The sequence below is a fragment of the Corvus brachyrhynchos genome, unplaced genomic scaffold (genome assembly GCF_000691975.1).
Source record: "Corvus brachyrhynchos isolate BGI_N302 unplaced genomic scaffold, ASM69197v1 scaffold62, whole genome shotgun sequence".
Classification (NCBI taxonomy): Eukaryota; Metazoa; Chordata; class Aves; order Passeriformes; family Corvidae; genus Corvus; species Corvus brachyrhynchos.
Window position 1 is genome coordinate 3,190,473 of NW_008236629.1, and position 16,410 is coordinate 3,206,882.

Consider the following 16,410-nt stretch of genomic DNA (forward strand, 5'->3'; position numbering starts at 1 on the left):
GCATTCCTGGACAGCACCCTACTTCTCCCCTCATTTCAATCCTCTCCCAGCATCTTTAACTCACTAGTCTAATGGAAGCCAGTCACTGCCCCCAGGTCACCATGGCAATATTTCCAAAAGACAAAAAAGAAATCAAATAAGAAATCCCCCCTCAGCATGACACAATGCTTCCTGGGAAAGCCAGGCAGCTCTTCAAGCTGTGCCTGCCCTCCCCATGGGATGGGCTTTAAAAAGGGGCTGAGAGCAGAGGAAAGAGAGATGTTTATTCTCCCAGCAGGCTCCTGCGGGGAGACTCTGCTCATCCAAGAGTTTTGCAAGCCTCTGAGGAAAGGAGGGAGGCTTCAGTGCCACCCTGCCGTTGCTCCTGGCCTGGAGATGCTGAACATCACTGGGCTCATCAACACTGCAGCTGCAGGGAAGGGTGGGACCATCAGACAATGGCAGGGAGACTCCCTCCTACTCCACACCATCCATCGTGGAAGAACACTCTTCCCTGTAGCCAAAGAAATGACCATGATGTTCTTCCTTGCAGCTTGGGGGCACGATATAGGCAGGGAGTGGAAAGTCCCTCCAGGGCAGGGTTGAGGCAGGAAAAAGATGGCTGCGCGAGCCAGCCAGCAGAGGAGGATATCCTAGGCATTTTTGTCCAGTTGCCCAGTGGAATTGGCCCAGCAGAGCTGGCAGTGCTTTCTTGAAAGTGGGGTGAGAGAGAGGGGGGCTGGAAAAAGAGAGGGTTTGCTGGAAGATGACAAGTGGGAAGCCCCTCCATTCCCCTCCACCCCCTTTCCCAAGGAAAACATTGCTGCTCTGTAGCTGCTAATGACTTCCAGATGGAGCAATAGGATCACAAAGCATGGAGAGCTCTCATGGGGAGATGAAAGCCTGGACATGCTGCCCTCATCTGCAAGAACAAGGCAAGAAGAAGCCATGGGCACCTCTCTGTCAGAAAAACAAAGGGATGGTGGGGAAAGCCCCAAAGAATGTCCTCGTGTGCACACACTTATACCCAAATCCCCTCCACAGAGGTCCACAGTCACGTTTCTTCTCCTCTGCCTACCCAGGAAACCTCCCAGGAAGGAGATTTAAGTTTTGTAAAGTCAGCATACCTACAAAAGCTGGGAGGAAGTCTGTGGCACATCTCCAGGACTGGCATGGACAAAGGTGGCACAGCACAGGAGAGCCAGGCTGGAATACGCTGGCCCATCCTCTGCTGCCCCAGCCTAGAGCGCTTCTGGACATTTCAATGTGCCCTGGGGTTCCACCCACTAAGAGAGCACAAATCCCACTGGAGGGTTCCTTGTAGGCTTTGCATGCTTTAAACATGGTGGAGGTTTTCTAAGGAAAACTGCCAAAGCTACAGGTTTAAACAGCTCTGCAGAGCAAGGAGCCACCTCTGGCACAGGTTCAGGGCAGCAAAGCCAATGGGAGGGGACAAAGGAGAAGAACAACTACATTAGTTGTAGTTGGATAGATCTGAACCCAAAATAACCTGATGGTACTAATGTATTTTTAAAGTCATAACCAGTTTTAGTCTGCAGAGTTGACTTGATCACAACAAAGGTAGAATGAATTACAATTAAATGGAAATCAAATAGAAATGCAATGAAATAACATGTTGCTTTCTTAATAGAAATTGAATTCTGTGATAAGAATACAAAAAAAAAAAAATTGTACTCTCAGATACATGATGTAAGCCAGAAAGGAAAGTACTAAAAAAGTGTTTTGCCTTAAAACTACTATTTTAAAAAGAATTCCAGTGTTATTGAAGGAGTTGATCTGACGGTGATTAGAGGAAAATCTAGAACAAGTAAATCTCAGCTTTTGGGTTTTTTTTTCTTTAAGGGACTAAATAATTAAATTGTCCTCAACTGTAAGTAAGTTTATTTCCAAGACAGAAAAATGCATGTACTTCTAAAAATCCACACATATATTATTTTTTAAATAATCCATTTTGCTCGTGTGGTTCAAGGCCAAACGCAGACCTTGGTCTCCACTGCCAAGCACGCAAGCCTGGTGACAGCTCATGTGTCTGGTGGAAAATCTCCAACACAGGGGGCCTTGAAAAAGTAGAGCACAAATGGGTGAGAGAAGAAACCAGTCCTGAACCAGCTGTGTGCATCCACAGGGATCCCTGCAGTGCCTCATGCCAGAGCTGAAGGTGGTTTTTCCCTGGTGTTTATTACAGAACCTACAAACCAGGAGCCTCAGGCTCTTCTCTAGTCCTTTCACAAAGAGTTCAGCAAAAGATGTGCTGTTGAGTCTAACCCCACAATGCACGGAAGTTGGCACCATCTCTAAAAGATGCCTATCGTTTCCAGAGGGATGGGGACAAGGATTGGAGCAGGAACAGAAACCAAGACCTTCTCATTGCTCATGGCAGGGGCCCAGCCACTGGAGCACTGTGGACCTCTAGAGCCTTTTCAACACACTGGAGCTCTGCTGAGCCCCCTCTGCAATGAAAATCTCCCTGAAACCCCAGAAATCACTGCTTTTCTGGCCCATTCTCTGCTGTTCCAGCCTACACCGCTGAAAAGGCTAATTAAGCTAAATTAGCTAAAAAGGCTAATTAAGTTATGGATAGAAGGGACAGCTCCTCCACAACCATTTAGCCAACACAAGTCTGTCTCAGTGATAAGCTGGGATGCTCTGCACTGCTGGGCATGTCTGGGACCCATGGCAAGAGTGGCCAAGGCATCCTCATGCGCTGTAAGGACAATGGGCACACCTGGGGAAAGAGCTCTGAGAGCTGTCCCCATCCCTACCCTATGCACTGCCACTTAGCAGACCCTCCTCTCTGCAAGGGTCAGATTTCCCTGAGCCCAGCAAAACCTCATGACAGGACTTCCAAAATCCTGAAGACAACCATGAAAGCTTCAGTTCAACTCAGATAAGTACTCACTTGTAAGAAAGACTTCAAAGCCTCCCTGTGCTTTCTGGCCCATTGATTCTAGACCAGTCTGCATGAAAAGCAGCTTGAACTTGTTTCCAGGGCAGAAATCATTATCCTGGATTGTATTTGTTCCAAGGAGGATGGTGAAGACAGTCTGATTCACCTCCTGAGAGAGCCTGTGTTCCCATTAGCCGGTGTCCCTTCCACGCCTCAGTAGCGCTCACAGGCACATTCACCACCTTAGTCCCAGGCCACTGCTGCTCTCAGCTGTGCCCCACCTGCCTCCCTCAGGCTTTGCTGCCTGACTGGCTTGGGAGCTGGATCAACATTACCTAGGGAACTCCCCCACCAAAAAAAAAACCTCTCTTGCCTTTCTGTTGGGACAGTGACACCCAGCAGGATGACAGGGAGAGGCAGCGGTGGCAGCAGGCTCAATGGCCAAGCTTAGCCCACTGCTGTAGGCCTGTCTGAAACCTCACACCCCTCCCCTGTGCCACCATGCTCCAGGGAGGAGACACTACCCAGCAGAGGATTTACTAATAAAATACAAAGGACCTAGATGGAAGCAAAACTAACCCCTTCCTCACCCCAAAAGCTAAGTAGGAAACCACAGCCCAGCTCAGGACACTTTTGCACTCCTCATCGTGGCTGGCCACACTCTCAGGGCCGAGCTAATTAGAGCCACAGGTCGTGTTGCCCTGTCACTTGCTGTGAGCAGCTGGAGGCAGATTTCCTATTTTGGATCTGGCAGGAGAGAGTGGAGCCGAGACCATCCAGCTGCTGTGCTCCATTCCTCGCTAGGCAGCTTGAGGGAAAGCACAGGAAGGGCAGCAGCAGGGACGAGAACCCAGTGATGCTCCCAGCACACAGGCAGCCCAGCAAGGGGGAAGTGGGAAACCGTGGGGTGTGGGTCTAAGGCAAACAAGAGCTGAGGTTTTTATTCCTGCCCTCCTCAAAGCATTTCACCCACAACAGCCGTCTCCAGGCATCACATAACCAAATGTTTGAAGGACAGGGAACCTAGCTTTTTCCTCCCACTTGTCATCCCACCAAGAAAGGGCAAAAGCAGTAAGTCCAGAGTCACTTGCCTCTTCAAGATCCCCAGGTGCTCTTAAAACCAGCGACACCACAGCACTAACTTATTGTGGAGAGATCAGAACTGCTCCAATTTGTACCGGTGTCTGCAGAGAGAGACCAGCTCAGCCTTCTTCTATGGGCTCTCCTAAGACACTGAATCACAGTTTTGTTGTTTGTTTGGGTTTTTTTCAATGGTACTTTAATGTGTAGGATCAGTAAATATCTGAGAAGCGGTTAACCAGTTGTTAGCAACTTATCAATGCCTCTAGCTATCCTGAAGGATGTTTTCGGCCTTGTGACCAACACCTTCCCAGCCTCCAGACAGACAAAGCATTCCAGACACAGTGTTATCCAAGAGCAAGAAGGATTTTGGTTTCTGAATTTCAAATAAAGCAAGTAAGTGCATATCAGACCATAAGCCAAGCTCAGATGAAGAACAAGTATTTTCCTTTACAGTTATGAAAGCATGGAACTAAGGTGCTCCAGCTATCCTCATCCCTGGCACTGGAATTTATTTACAGTCCTGAAGGAGTTAAAGCATTTGCTGGAGCACTGGATCCACAGCCAAAATGGAAGTGTCAAAAGCCAAGACTGGAACAAGTGGTTAGGGGATCAGATGGTTTGCACGCCATGCTGAGGAAAAGCCTGTGAACAAGGGCCTGTTTAATAACCTCCCAAGCCAGCCCACAAGACAACTCGCTGCATGCAATGCCAAAGTGCTGGGGAGGAGGGGTAGTGCTTGTGGGAAACCCCAGCCCGCAGAGCCCCTTCCCTGTGGCTGGAAAGGCGAGCAGGGGAACAGCTGCCTGTGCCCTAGGGGCTAACGGGGTGACTGCTGAGATGGTCCTGTCTGGGAGCTGAGGGCAAGGACTGCTCCTCTACTCCTGCTCCTGCTGGAGCCTCAAGTGTCACGCCTGGTACTCTGTAACTTCCCTGCTCGCCACAGCCTCTTTCTCCCATTTCCCCATCACCCTCAAATCCATTATTTTTACTCTCCCATAACACACAGACACACTGGAAAAATAGCCTTTAAGAAACAGCTCCAGCTTTGGGGCAGGGGAAAGGACACAAAAAGAAACCAAGAGATGCCAAGTCCCTGCTTTCCTACTTCCCTTTCTCACTCAGTACACACCCTATGATAGAAGTTTTCCTCCTTGGACAGTGTTTATTGCTTCCCCCTGTTCCTGCAGCACTGCAGCAAAGCCTGGCTGGCCTTTAAAAGCCTCCTGACAAATCCCGGGACCAGCGCCCTGTGCCAGACACCAAAAAGTGGTTTGCAAAGGAAAAAGAAAACAACAGAGCTCTGGAGGCCAAGCCCAGAGAAGTTCCCATTCCCAAAAGCAGGAACATTGTGTACATGTGCATATTGCACACCAGAGGAGAAAAAGGAAGGAATATCAGTTGTAGGAGAGAGGAAAAAGGGGGGATGGGGGGGTGGAGCAGGGTTGGGGGGGAAGCAAAAAGAAATCCCAGCCTTCAGACTCCAGAGGTCTGGCTGGGAAAGGCAGCAACTGAAAGAAATGCTCTGCTGTTATTATTGCATGGAAATTACAGCTGCCAGAAGGAATCCAGGCCAATCTGTTGCTGAATAGAACTTTAAAAAGACAGCCAGTCTCAAATCATGGGCTGCTCACGGGTGTTGGAAAGTCAGTGCGGTGGTGTGACCCACAGTCCTTCCCCAACTCCTTCTAAACAGCGAAGGCCGAGGACAAAGACAAAATAAAAAGGAGTGGAAGAGTAAAAGATACTCAACAGGCAGGAGGGAAGGACTGTGCCCCACACTCCAGGTCCCCCAGGTTTAGGGAGAAAGTGTTACCTAGGGAGATATCAGTTGTTAGCCCCCCCAAAAGAAGGAGAGGTTTGGACTGGCTCCTGGAAAGGAGAGAGTTTAACTTCTTATGAGATCTACAAAGGGGAAATGCTGCAAATAGAGCTCTGGGTGTGAGGCAGGAGAGACAGCAAGACAGAAAAACTCACAGCTATTTACAGCAGGAACACCTTCTGTAACCAGGGACGGGCAGGGAGAGGGCTCAGGCATGCTGTTTCATGGGCAAGCAGGGAAACGCAAAGGAAAACCCTTTCCAGAAAGTAATTTTAGCTACAGGTGAGAACAGGACATTGGATCAGACGATGTTCCCAGCCCCGTCAGCTTGTGCTCCAAGCCAGCTCCTGACTGGCAGCCAGCCCCTCCTGCAAGCTGCTCCCCCTTGTCTGTGAGGGATCATTGGAGAACAGGGGACAAACCGGGGGTTTCAGCTTCCAGCATGCCAGCATGCTGTCAAATTAACAAAAATCATGCTAAGCTTAATCGTAGCGCACAGAGGCTCCACCTGCCCCTCCTGGAGAACGTGAGTCACATGCTCACCAAGCTTCACTTTCTACTGCCAGGCACTCTGTCGGCTACTTTTACATCCCTTTGGATAGGAAACGAGACACGCTTCCAAGAAGTCCCCCCTCTTCCCAAATGTGCTCTGGAGAAAACCCATTACACCACAACACGTCTTTTTGCGTTTTCAGCTGATGTGGATTTGGACTCTGCGCTCGGGCCACGGCCAACATTTATCGAAGGCTTTGGCTGGCACAGCAGGGGATATTTTGGAAAGTACGAGGGCAGCAGGAGGTATTTTCATTGTGACCTCCTTGATGCTCACCTGGAGCTTTCCGCCCTGCTTTTGGGTACACTGCAGCCCACCCTGGGGCACAACACCGAAGCAGCACCACCAGCACCCCCACAGCTACTCACCAACGTAGAAGGTGTTGGGGGCCTGCTTGTCCCCCAGCTGCAGGTACAGGATATTTGTTGTCTGCGAGTCATGGCGGAGCCACAGGGCCACTCCCAGGATGATGCCTCCAGCCAGCTGGGGAGAAAACAGAGGGAAGCAAGGGTTACCCACTGTTCCAGCCACATCGGACCCAGACTCACAGTTTTTTGGTGGGAGCAGACTTGCTTTTCATCTTCCCACAAATATACAAGAACATCCTTTCTAACCATCATCCCACCCCTGCAACATGCTTTGTGCCCCACAGATCATAGGCCGTATCACCTTCCCTGCTTTATGAGAAGACCCCTCATTCTGGGGATGTGCAAAGCCCTTTCCAGTTCTTGCAGGAGATTTCTTTCCCAAGAGGTATTTTATTATGCCACTTAAATGGAAGGCTCGGCCTTACCCAAGCAGAAGGAGACATGCCACTAAGATTTTTAGGAGAGCTTTTCAACAGAAGTCAGGATCAGCCCCAATTACTCCCTTTTTCCAATGGGCTGTTATCATCCCATTCCATTTCTCTGTGAGGTACAAACAGAAAGTGCGGGAATTTTTCCTCTCTGCCCCCAAGTCTTGCATGCACACAACTTCCCATCCAGGCTTCCAGTTGAACACACCTAGTGTTCCCCTGGCACACAGGGCTTTCCTTAATGTCCTAATACAGGAATTGAAGCAGAGCAAGGCGTGGGTTCGGGCCAAGGCACCATCACACCACTTTTGGGGGCCTCCAGGCCAAGACTGCTGCCTTGGCCATGCTGTCCAACAGCAGAAGAGCAGCGCAGCCACATACACGGGTGCACACTGAGACGTAGGACTGACCAGGGCAGGGACAAAAACACACTCCAGATGTGGGAGGAGATGTTCTGCGCATGGGACGTCAACTCAGCCACTGGGATATTTATGTACAAACAATGGGAAGTTTTATGACTGACTTCCTCACTGTTTTCTCTTTCACGGAGGGGCTGGGAATGGCAGTGGAAGATGGGAGCAGATACGGGGCACTACAGCAGGGAAGGTGTCACTGAGAGGAACTTGAGGTAGAGCATTTCCTGCAGGACTCATTGTGTTCTTTGTGACATCCCCTGTCCATTTAAAAGCATAAGAGAGAGGGGAAAAATTATAAACACCTGGAAAAAAATCCACACCCTTAAGAATTCAATATCACTGCTGTGAAAAGCTGAAAGTACCTGTTCAAATGCTAATTTAATTTTGAGTGTCCTAAATCCTTGAAGCCATTCATCTTAAAAAAGGGAAGATAACTACAAAAGGGCACAGAAGTAGAAACATGCTTTTTCTAAAAAGGTCTGAATCAGGTCAGCTACAGGTATGTAAGGCACCATGAAGGTCACATTAAAAAAAAAAAAACAAACAAAACAAAAACAAGGCAAGACTTTTTCAGTAAAAGTGCGAAGTCTCCAGTTGTGCAAGCACAAAAAGGAACACAGGAGGACTGGGATCTGCAAGACAGGCTTCTGATGGGAGCCTGGCTTTCCCTCTTGGGAGCTCTGCTGGTGGTTTCCTCCTTGCTCATTTCTATAAATCCCAGCCACAAGACTTTTACAGGAGTTCCATCAAAGCTGGGGTAAACCCACACCATTTGTTCCAAACTCACAGGACAAGCTGCTCTTGGGGTTTTTCCACTATCAGACGGAGAAAATCCCCATCAGCTCCTGGAGAGGAAGGGAAATCTTTGCTTTTCCCCAGTCTGCCACCAAAGTAGTCAGCTTTTAACACTTCTCCCACAACAACCAATGCAACTTCCCCACTGGCACAGTCCCTCATCCCTCCTGCACTAGGGCCAGCCTGAGGTTCTCCAAACGCTGGCAATGCAGAAAAGTCACGAAAACCGCTCTGTGCTCAAGTCCAGCTCCAAATAAGGCAGGTTGTGGCTTCGCACAAAGTCACCCAAATCCAGCCTGGCATGGCTCGTTCATTGTCTGAGGGCATAACAAAGTTTGTGTTTTGACTCTCAGAGGAAAGAATATGTCCCCAGATTAATCCATGCCACTCAAAGTAAAGCTCTCCTGGTAGCTGCTAGGAGAGAGAAGATCCTGAGGAAGGTCTGGATTTCTGTGCTGGCTGGAAGAGGTAAAGAAAAATGGCTGCAGCCCTATTTGTTTTGGTTTTCTCCCTGCAAGGACACATTGCTCTGCCCTGACATGCTGCCCTCCACACTCAGCAGTACCCACCCCAGCACGCCCTGCCACCCATGGCGAGGTTGGGATGACACCAGCAGCTCCTTTCCAATCCAATTTGCCTTAAAATACCCAAGAGAGCTGAAAGCAGACTGCAAGCTATCCTTGAGATACTTTTTAATCATGTGGGAACATCAGCTAAAGGGGTGGAGCCTCTTCTCATGCATCAAACCCACCCCAGCAGCGAGGTCTGCCTAAGACAGCCAGCTGAACCAACTCCAGATGTTCCTGGTTTCATCCTGAATGCGCCCCGGGAACATCGCACATCCCTCCCGCACCGCCTGACTCCATTTGCATTTTTTACAGAGCATGGAAGACCTCTGAATGGAAGCTTTAATCCAATAGCAGCTGGATTTCCTAAGAGAAAATGACATTCCCTTACTAATGAAAACAGGGTTTGGGCTACGATGAGTAACTTTTTCCATGAAAACCATACATCCTCCCACCACCAAGAAGTCCAAAACGGAGTTAAGGCTCTTTCTTCTCAAAGCAAAGAAAACAAGAGGGAGAAAACATTGTCAGCTTGCCACAGTAACTCTGCCTTCTGCTGTACCTTGCTTGGGATAATCTCATTTTTAATAGAACAATTTGTTCCAGATAAAAGCTTGATATTTGCTTCCCCTTCCATCCTACAACTGCTGTTTGCCAACACAAGAGCCCAAAGAGCTCCAACCACTGATGGCAGCGTGACACTCATCTTTAGGCTGCACATCCTCATAGGTATCACCGTTTTTTTCTGCTGTGGATATCTGTAATCTCACACAGGTTATCCCACTGATCTTTGTGTTCCCAGCTTGTCAGACAGCAATGTCGCAGAGTCTGGAGCCATCGCTTGTCGTGATACACTCCAAGCGCCCAGCACAGCTCTCCATTTCAGTTTTTGGGGACTGCAATAATCTAAAAGCTGCAACTTCAGCAATGCCAGCAGTGTGTCCGACTTTGATCTGCTTTCCAAAAGCTGACCTCCCCAGCCTGCTGTTCTCCTGCCAGCACCATAGCACTCGTGGAAGGCACATCACTGGTGTTCCCCAGGATGGGGCTGGCCCCAGAGCTCACGCCCTGAGCAGCTTCCTGGCACAGCAGAGGTGATGTTGCAGGCTCCTGCGTTTCCTCTTTACTGCTATTTTCCAGCTTCCAGAGATTTATTGCTTCTTCCACAGACAGCTGGACTTTTCCAGCTGGATCCTGCCTGCCCAAGGCTTGCTTCTTCAGGAATGCTGTTCCTGGTTGACACAGCAGGGACAGTCCCCATCGAATGCTGCCTAGGGGAGGCAAAAGGCAGGGCTCATGTTCCCAAGAGGTGATGGGATGGTACCCCATGAGAGGAGGTATCACCAGATGAGCAACACGAAGAAGGCAGGTGTGCAGTCCTGGTTTGCTGCTCAATCTACGGTGCATGTAGTGAGGCTCCTTCCTGGACTAAGCCTCACCAATGGACATGCTGTTCACCCTAAAATTTCCAGATCTAGCTGTGGGGCAAGGGGACAAGCCCATTTTTCACAGCTTAGTCACTCCTCCTCTCCACAAGAAATTCTTATGAATTAGGGGAGCAAGGAATGACCCCATTCCCCTCTTAATGTGGTGTACCCCACTTCTGACCTGCCCCCACCTTAGCCTGTTGCTCCCTAAAACTCACATATGCCAGGATGTGCATCACCGCCCCAGTCCCTTCCGCTGCCCCCAGCCTTTTTCCTCCTGCTCCCTTCCCTCCACCCTTCTCAGAAATAGATTTCCTGGATGGGAGGAGGAGAAGAAAGAAGTTCTGGCTACAGGGCAGCTTGCTGGGCATGCCAAAGCAAAGCAGACAGACATCCTATGCCTCAAGTCAGCAAAGGAGGGAAGTGGAGGTGCCAGCAGTTTCACAATGCTGTATTTTAGCAGCGCCACTTCCCACAGCCAGGGCTGGTCCTGCCCCCCCGGTCGTGCTTCCCAACCTGGGTGAGCCCAAGGGCCAGGAGAGGCTCTCACCTTGCTGCAAAAATGCTGCCAGCAGAGGTCACACAACCATACCTGGGAAATACCTATTGCTAATTACTATTAATTAGTAATTAACAGTAATTAATTATTATTAATAATACCTATTTCTAAATTACTAACAAGAATCAGGATGCTGCCAAGAAAGCTTAATGAATCTTAGCTGGTTTATGATTAAGGTAGATGACTGGAGATTTTTAACAGGTTTTCATGCTGCAGAGGTTTGCAGCTTCCCTTACACCAGCTGGAAGCAGAACCCTTTGTGAGGGCAGCACCCAGACCCCACCCGAGGGGGGTCCTAGGGCTCCTCTCCAACACAACCTGGAAAGCAGCTGAGATGGAGTAACAACGAATCCTCCTCCTTTCAGGTGCGGGGGGATGCAGAAAAACAAAGTGGCTTGCCAAGGTTGAAGTATCTTTTCATGCAAGAAGCCCCTCATACAGCCAGGAACAAACCCCTAATTTGGGGTTGAATGCTTTGCTCCCAGGTAATTTGTGGGTCTCTAGGGGAAGCAGCAGGTATCATACTCTCCAATATGTGCAAAGTACATAATGAAACATCATTCTGCTGTTCATCATACATGCACCCAGCATGAGTGGGGAAAAAAGCAAGGAGACAGACTTGTAACTTGATGGAAATAACCTTTGGAAGGGCAGTACAAGCCCTTGCAAGATCTGTGCTAGCACCTTACAGGTCCTGCACTATCAGCCTGAGGACTGAGGCAGGCAAGAGAGGGACACATGGAATGTGCCCAGGTAGCACTGCGCCTTCCCACAGCCTGCACCTCGCCTCCTGGAAAGCAGATGAATTTCTTTTCTACTGCAACAGCTGCACCTCATGGAACTGCTGAAAGGGCATGGGGTACAGCAAAGGGCTGACAGCTGAATGGTGGCCAGGAACCCGGGAACTTGGGCTCGATGCTGCGACCATCTCCATGCTATGATGTCAAGTCTTCACACCAAAAAGTCACTTGAAGTTTTAAGGTGAGAAGCACTAGAGATCACCCCTGTGCTGCTTGTTGGGATGCACTGTGGGATGCCCTGGAGCCCCTTGGGAGGGTGTAAGCAGGGGAAGGGATTTCAATCAGACACGCAGCTGCAGTTGGACAGCCACACAATGCAAAAGCTGATCTTGGCACAGGCACTCACAGGCAGGAATGGCAGACAGGACTCTGCGACAGCACAGGCGAGGTCCTTCTGCTGCCTTCCACAGCCATCGCGCTCCACGGCACCAAACATCAGGCTGAAAGTTTGCAGGCAAGGCCTGCCCAGGAATTGCAGAAAAGGCTTTTGGGAAGAGCGCCGTGCCCTGCAGGCAGGAGGAGGAGAGCAGCCTGCAGCCCTGCTCTGCTCCCAGCAGCACACCTTCCAGCAGCAGCTATTAATAGAGCTGCCAGCCGGAGCGAAATTCTCCACTGGTGCCTATAGTTACCAGCCCTACAACACTGCAGAGCTTTTCAAAACAACCTCCAGAGGAACACTCCCGGAGGAGCAGCATGCCAGAGGCCAAATAAAGCTTGATGGATGGGAGGAGAATGGGAATCCAGCACCAAAACCCAGGAGTGGGGTCCTATGATGGGGAGCACTGTGCCCCAGCCTGATCCCTGCTGCAGACAGAAGTAGCACTTCCCAGGGTTAACTGCCCTCAGGAGAGAGGAAAACAATTTGAGATATTGCTTTAAAATTAATTTGGCCCCATATATAAGCATTTAACTACAATGGTGATACAACTGCTTTCTCTTCTTAATAGTACAGTAAAAGGCACTTTCACAGTACAGGATCAAAGGGTTTCTCACTGTTAATGCTCTTGCAGGAGATAAGCATTACAGTGGCTGACAGGAGAATAATCTCAGGAAAACAGAGCAATTGCCATTCCAGCCAGCAGCGCTCCCTCCTTTTGGCTGCAGCCCAGCCCATAAAGTGCAATCAGGTACCCCCATGGGGCAGGGTGCACCCATCTCTTCAAAAAACCTTCTGCACACAGAGACTTCAGAAGAGGTTTTGTAGATGATGGAAGGACAGAGACAGAAAGCCCTAAAACACATCCCAGAGAGACATCAGCAACAAAACTTGAGTCCAGGCACTGAGCCTCCTAAGGAAACCTCTCCCTTGCCCTTCAAAGGCAGGTGTTAAGTAGCTGCAGGGTGAAACACACACGGAAAAAAGCTGGCCTGTACATCGTCCCAGGATACCAAACCCAAAATCTGTGGAAGAAGATGCTGGGCCAGCATCAGGTCCTTGCTGCTTGCCAGGCTCTCTGCGATTCCCAGGGAGACCAACAGCCCAACCAGCCAGGCACTACCACAGGGAGCACTGCAGCAGTGCTCAGCCCAAGCATGCACCCACAACAAGATGCAAGCTAGCTTGTTAGTTCACAGAGTTATTTCAAACCTGTGTTTCTTCATTTAAACCTGTGAGCAGTGGTACACAGGCACCCTCCTCACCACAATGGGACGGTCATGTGCCACTCAGCAAAAGCCTTACCATGGAACAACCACCATAGAGAGCTGCCACCTCCCCACACCGTCACCCCTCATCACCAACACCAAGTATCTCTGTGCAGGCTTTGCAGACTCCAGGGTACAACTGACAGATCTTCCAGTGTAGCACAAGAAAATAGGCAGCTCCTCTACCCCTTCCCTTTCAATCACCCCTGTCAACTCAGACTTTCACTTCCACCTTTCCTCTGATTTTGCCCTTCCTTCCCTCTGCACACAGACTGTTAACACACCCCCTCACACACGGAAGAGAAGAGTTACACACTGACTGGAAAATGGCATTAGGAGCAAGCTCTTCCTTTTAATTAGACACCTCTCTGGTAGGGCAGTCAGTGGTGCTCTCAACCTGGAAGGCTGCCATGGGCTGTATTAGCTAATAAGCTTGAGCAATTCTTCTCCAAGCAAGTCAATTCCTCCTTGGTTATGTTTAATTATATTTTAAAATAGCTCGCTGACTTCCTTCAGCCTCCCCAGGGACTCTTTGCAGTGGTGGTCAGTTCAGCCCCACGCACTGAGCTCTGCTGTTGGGTTTGGATAATTCAGGAGAGCAGTCAAAGTCCAGCCATCTTATAGGGATGGGATGGAGAAGCAGCTCCAGATGCCCAGCCCAGCCCTGCTCAGGGCTGCCCATCACACCAGCCAAACTACCCAGTAACAGCTACTGCTCCCTCTCACAGGGCAGAGTGCCACTTGCCACCAGCCACCCCAAGGTTTCAGGACAACTTGGCAGCACAGAAAAACTTCCATCTTTCCAGCCCCATGTTTTGCTAACCAGGTGAATCCCCCAGGCGCTGACCATGGCCTCCTCCACCACTTCATTAGGTGGATGCCACTGTGAAACACGTGGGGACCCTCTCTCCTGGGACAGGCACCCGTTTGTACATGTGGTCCATGTAGCAGCTGCTGCTCCCTCAAGAGCCACCTTGGACCAAGCACAACCTTGGCATCTTCTCAAGAATGTGTGCACAAAGGGAAAGCAATCCCAAAAAATCAAATAAAATTGAAACATTTCAGGTACAATGAATGAGGACCTGGCAGTGGGTCACCTTTACCCTTTGCTTTTTCAACGCAGCAGCTTTGTGAAATTCCCCCAGAGCTGCCAGGGGAAGGAAGGGGGAGGAAGCCAGAGGGGTGTCAGTTTATTTACACTCCAGCAGGATAGCAGGGCTACATTAAAAAGTTATCGAAGTAACTAAGGCTGAGAATTGCTTCCTTTCTTCCTCTTGGGCACTTGAACAAGCTCCTGTGCAGCACAGCATGGTGCCTGCCAAACTTTGGGTTCTGCCTCTGGCTTGTTTTCATCAACAGCACCCAGCATCAGCTGTGCGCAAGGCAAATCATAAGCAAATAAGCACAAGGAGCCCATCAGCCCTTGCATAATAACCAGCTATCAGAACTAAAGGGCTGCAAGTGCCCTGTCTCACACCTCCCCTGTAGTTAGAGGTGGTGTCCCAACACAGCCAGCCTACAGCAAGGGTGCTCAGCACCACGTTCTGTCCTTAAATGCCACCCCATGAAAAGGACCGTCACACTTTGGTGGCAACAAAGGTATCCCTCCCCACCTGGGGGGTGCAAGGTTGGCAGCTAACCTGCCTTTGTGGTAAACCTAAAATTCCTCTCAACTACTAATTTAAAAAACAACACAAAAGGGCTTGAAAACTCCAAGATCTGGTATTCAACCACCATTCAGCTGGCCAGCCTCACAGACAGCATCGTTAATTCTAATGGAGTCCAGGCTCCCAATCTGCACAGGAGACAGTGCGAGGGGACCAGCAAGTCCAGTACTGGGAGCTGTTTTGGGGAACCAGTAGGTCACAGGCACCCCTCCTTGGGAGGAACTGAAGCGTCTACCCCTACTCACAGGGAGCACTCTCCAATAGGGCAGGGCAAGGCACCTATTCCAGAAGTCATAACAGGGAAATTATACAGATTGGCTATTCCTCGTGGAATCAAAACATCCATTTATAAGAGATCAGCTCTTTTGCAAGACTTTGAGATGACCAAGTGATCTCACTGAGGAGTCGTGGCTGTGCAGAGTCCCCAGCATCCTTCCTGCCACCCAGGAGACCCTTCCTCCCTCGCAAGCACAGCCGGCAGCTTCTTCGACATGAATGGCAGGAAATCAGGACCAGAAGGGAAGAAAAAGCCCTGGGATAAGCACGATAACTCGGAAGGAACAACACTTCACAGACAATCCTACCCGCCTCCATCCTGCCATTTTAAGAGTGGAAGAAAAGGTTAAAACAAAACCAACCCAGAACTGTCCCACGTTCATGCAGCTGGCAACAGATCAGCAATTAACACCGTTGTCGTCAGAGCTTGTCATCTCCCCCTTGGCCAGCGTTATACCCAGAAACAAGGCGAAGAGGCCTGAAGTGAGCACCCACTTGGTTAAACCCTACACCTCCCAGAGATGGGGACCCCCGCAAAGAGCTTCCCCAGGCACCCCCAGGGAGGAGTCAGCAGGCAGAGACTCCAGTCAGGCAGTGCAACTCCAGGTGCCCAAGCAGGGTTTACTCTGGAAGGCATCGGTCCCCTTCCCACCTCTCTAGCCCCCCTTGCTATGTTTGCTGCTGTAAACGAGCATTAAGAAAAAAGAATCCCAAATCCTCAACAACAGAGCAGGGTGTCAGATAACGGGCACAGGGTATTGGACAAGGGGCATCCGAGCGGTGCCTTGCCTGGCAGGGTGGGGCTGGACTCACTTCCAAGACAAAAAAGCATTTCTTGGAATGGAAACCAGTGTACTTAAAACACGAAACCAGCAGCCTGCTCGGGCACATCTCGTTGCCCCCGAGCGCAGGAGAAGGGAGAGAGCGACTCTTGCCAGCCAACCTCGCGCTGCCGGAGGCTGTTTCTAATCGGGACAAAACTGGTTTGCAGGGAAACCGGGATACGCCGCCTGTTTGCTAAATTAGCCGCATGTCTAGATGGATTATTTCATGAGAAACTTTCTCAGGAAAGGCAGCCTCTTCAGCCTGGATAGAATTTGCATCCTAAAATAACTTCCCGGG

The 16,410-nt window shown here is 50.0% G+C and overlaps 1 protein-coding gene across 1 annotated transcript in view; it reads right to left on the reverse strand.

Annotated features, from left to right (window-relative positions):
* Positions 1-16,410, reverse strand: part of CD81 (CD81 molecule) — a 41,148-nt gene that overhangs the window by 16,066 nt on the left and 8,672 nt on the right. The window contains exons 3-4 of the mRNA XM_017726570.1: positions 15,651-15,656; positions 6,711-6,825 (exon numbers count right to left, since the gene is read on the reverse strand). Of these exons, the coding sequence (XP_017582059.1) occupies positions 6,711-6,825; positions 15,651-15,656 (121 nt within the window). The remainder of the gene's footprint in view (positions 1-6,710; positions 6,826-15,650; positions 15,657-16,410) is intronic.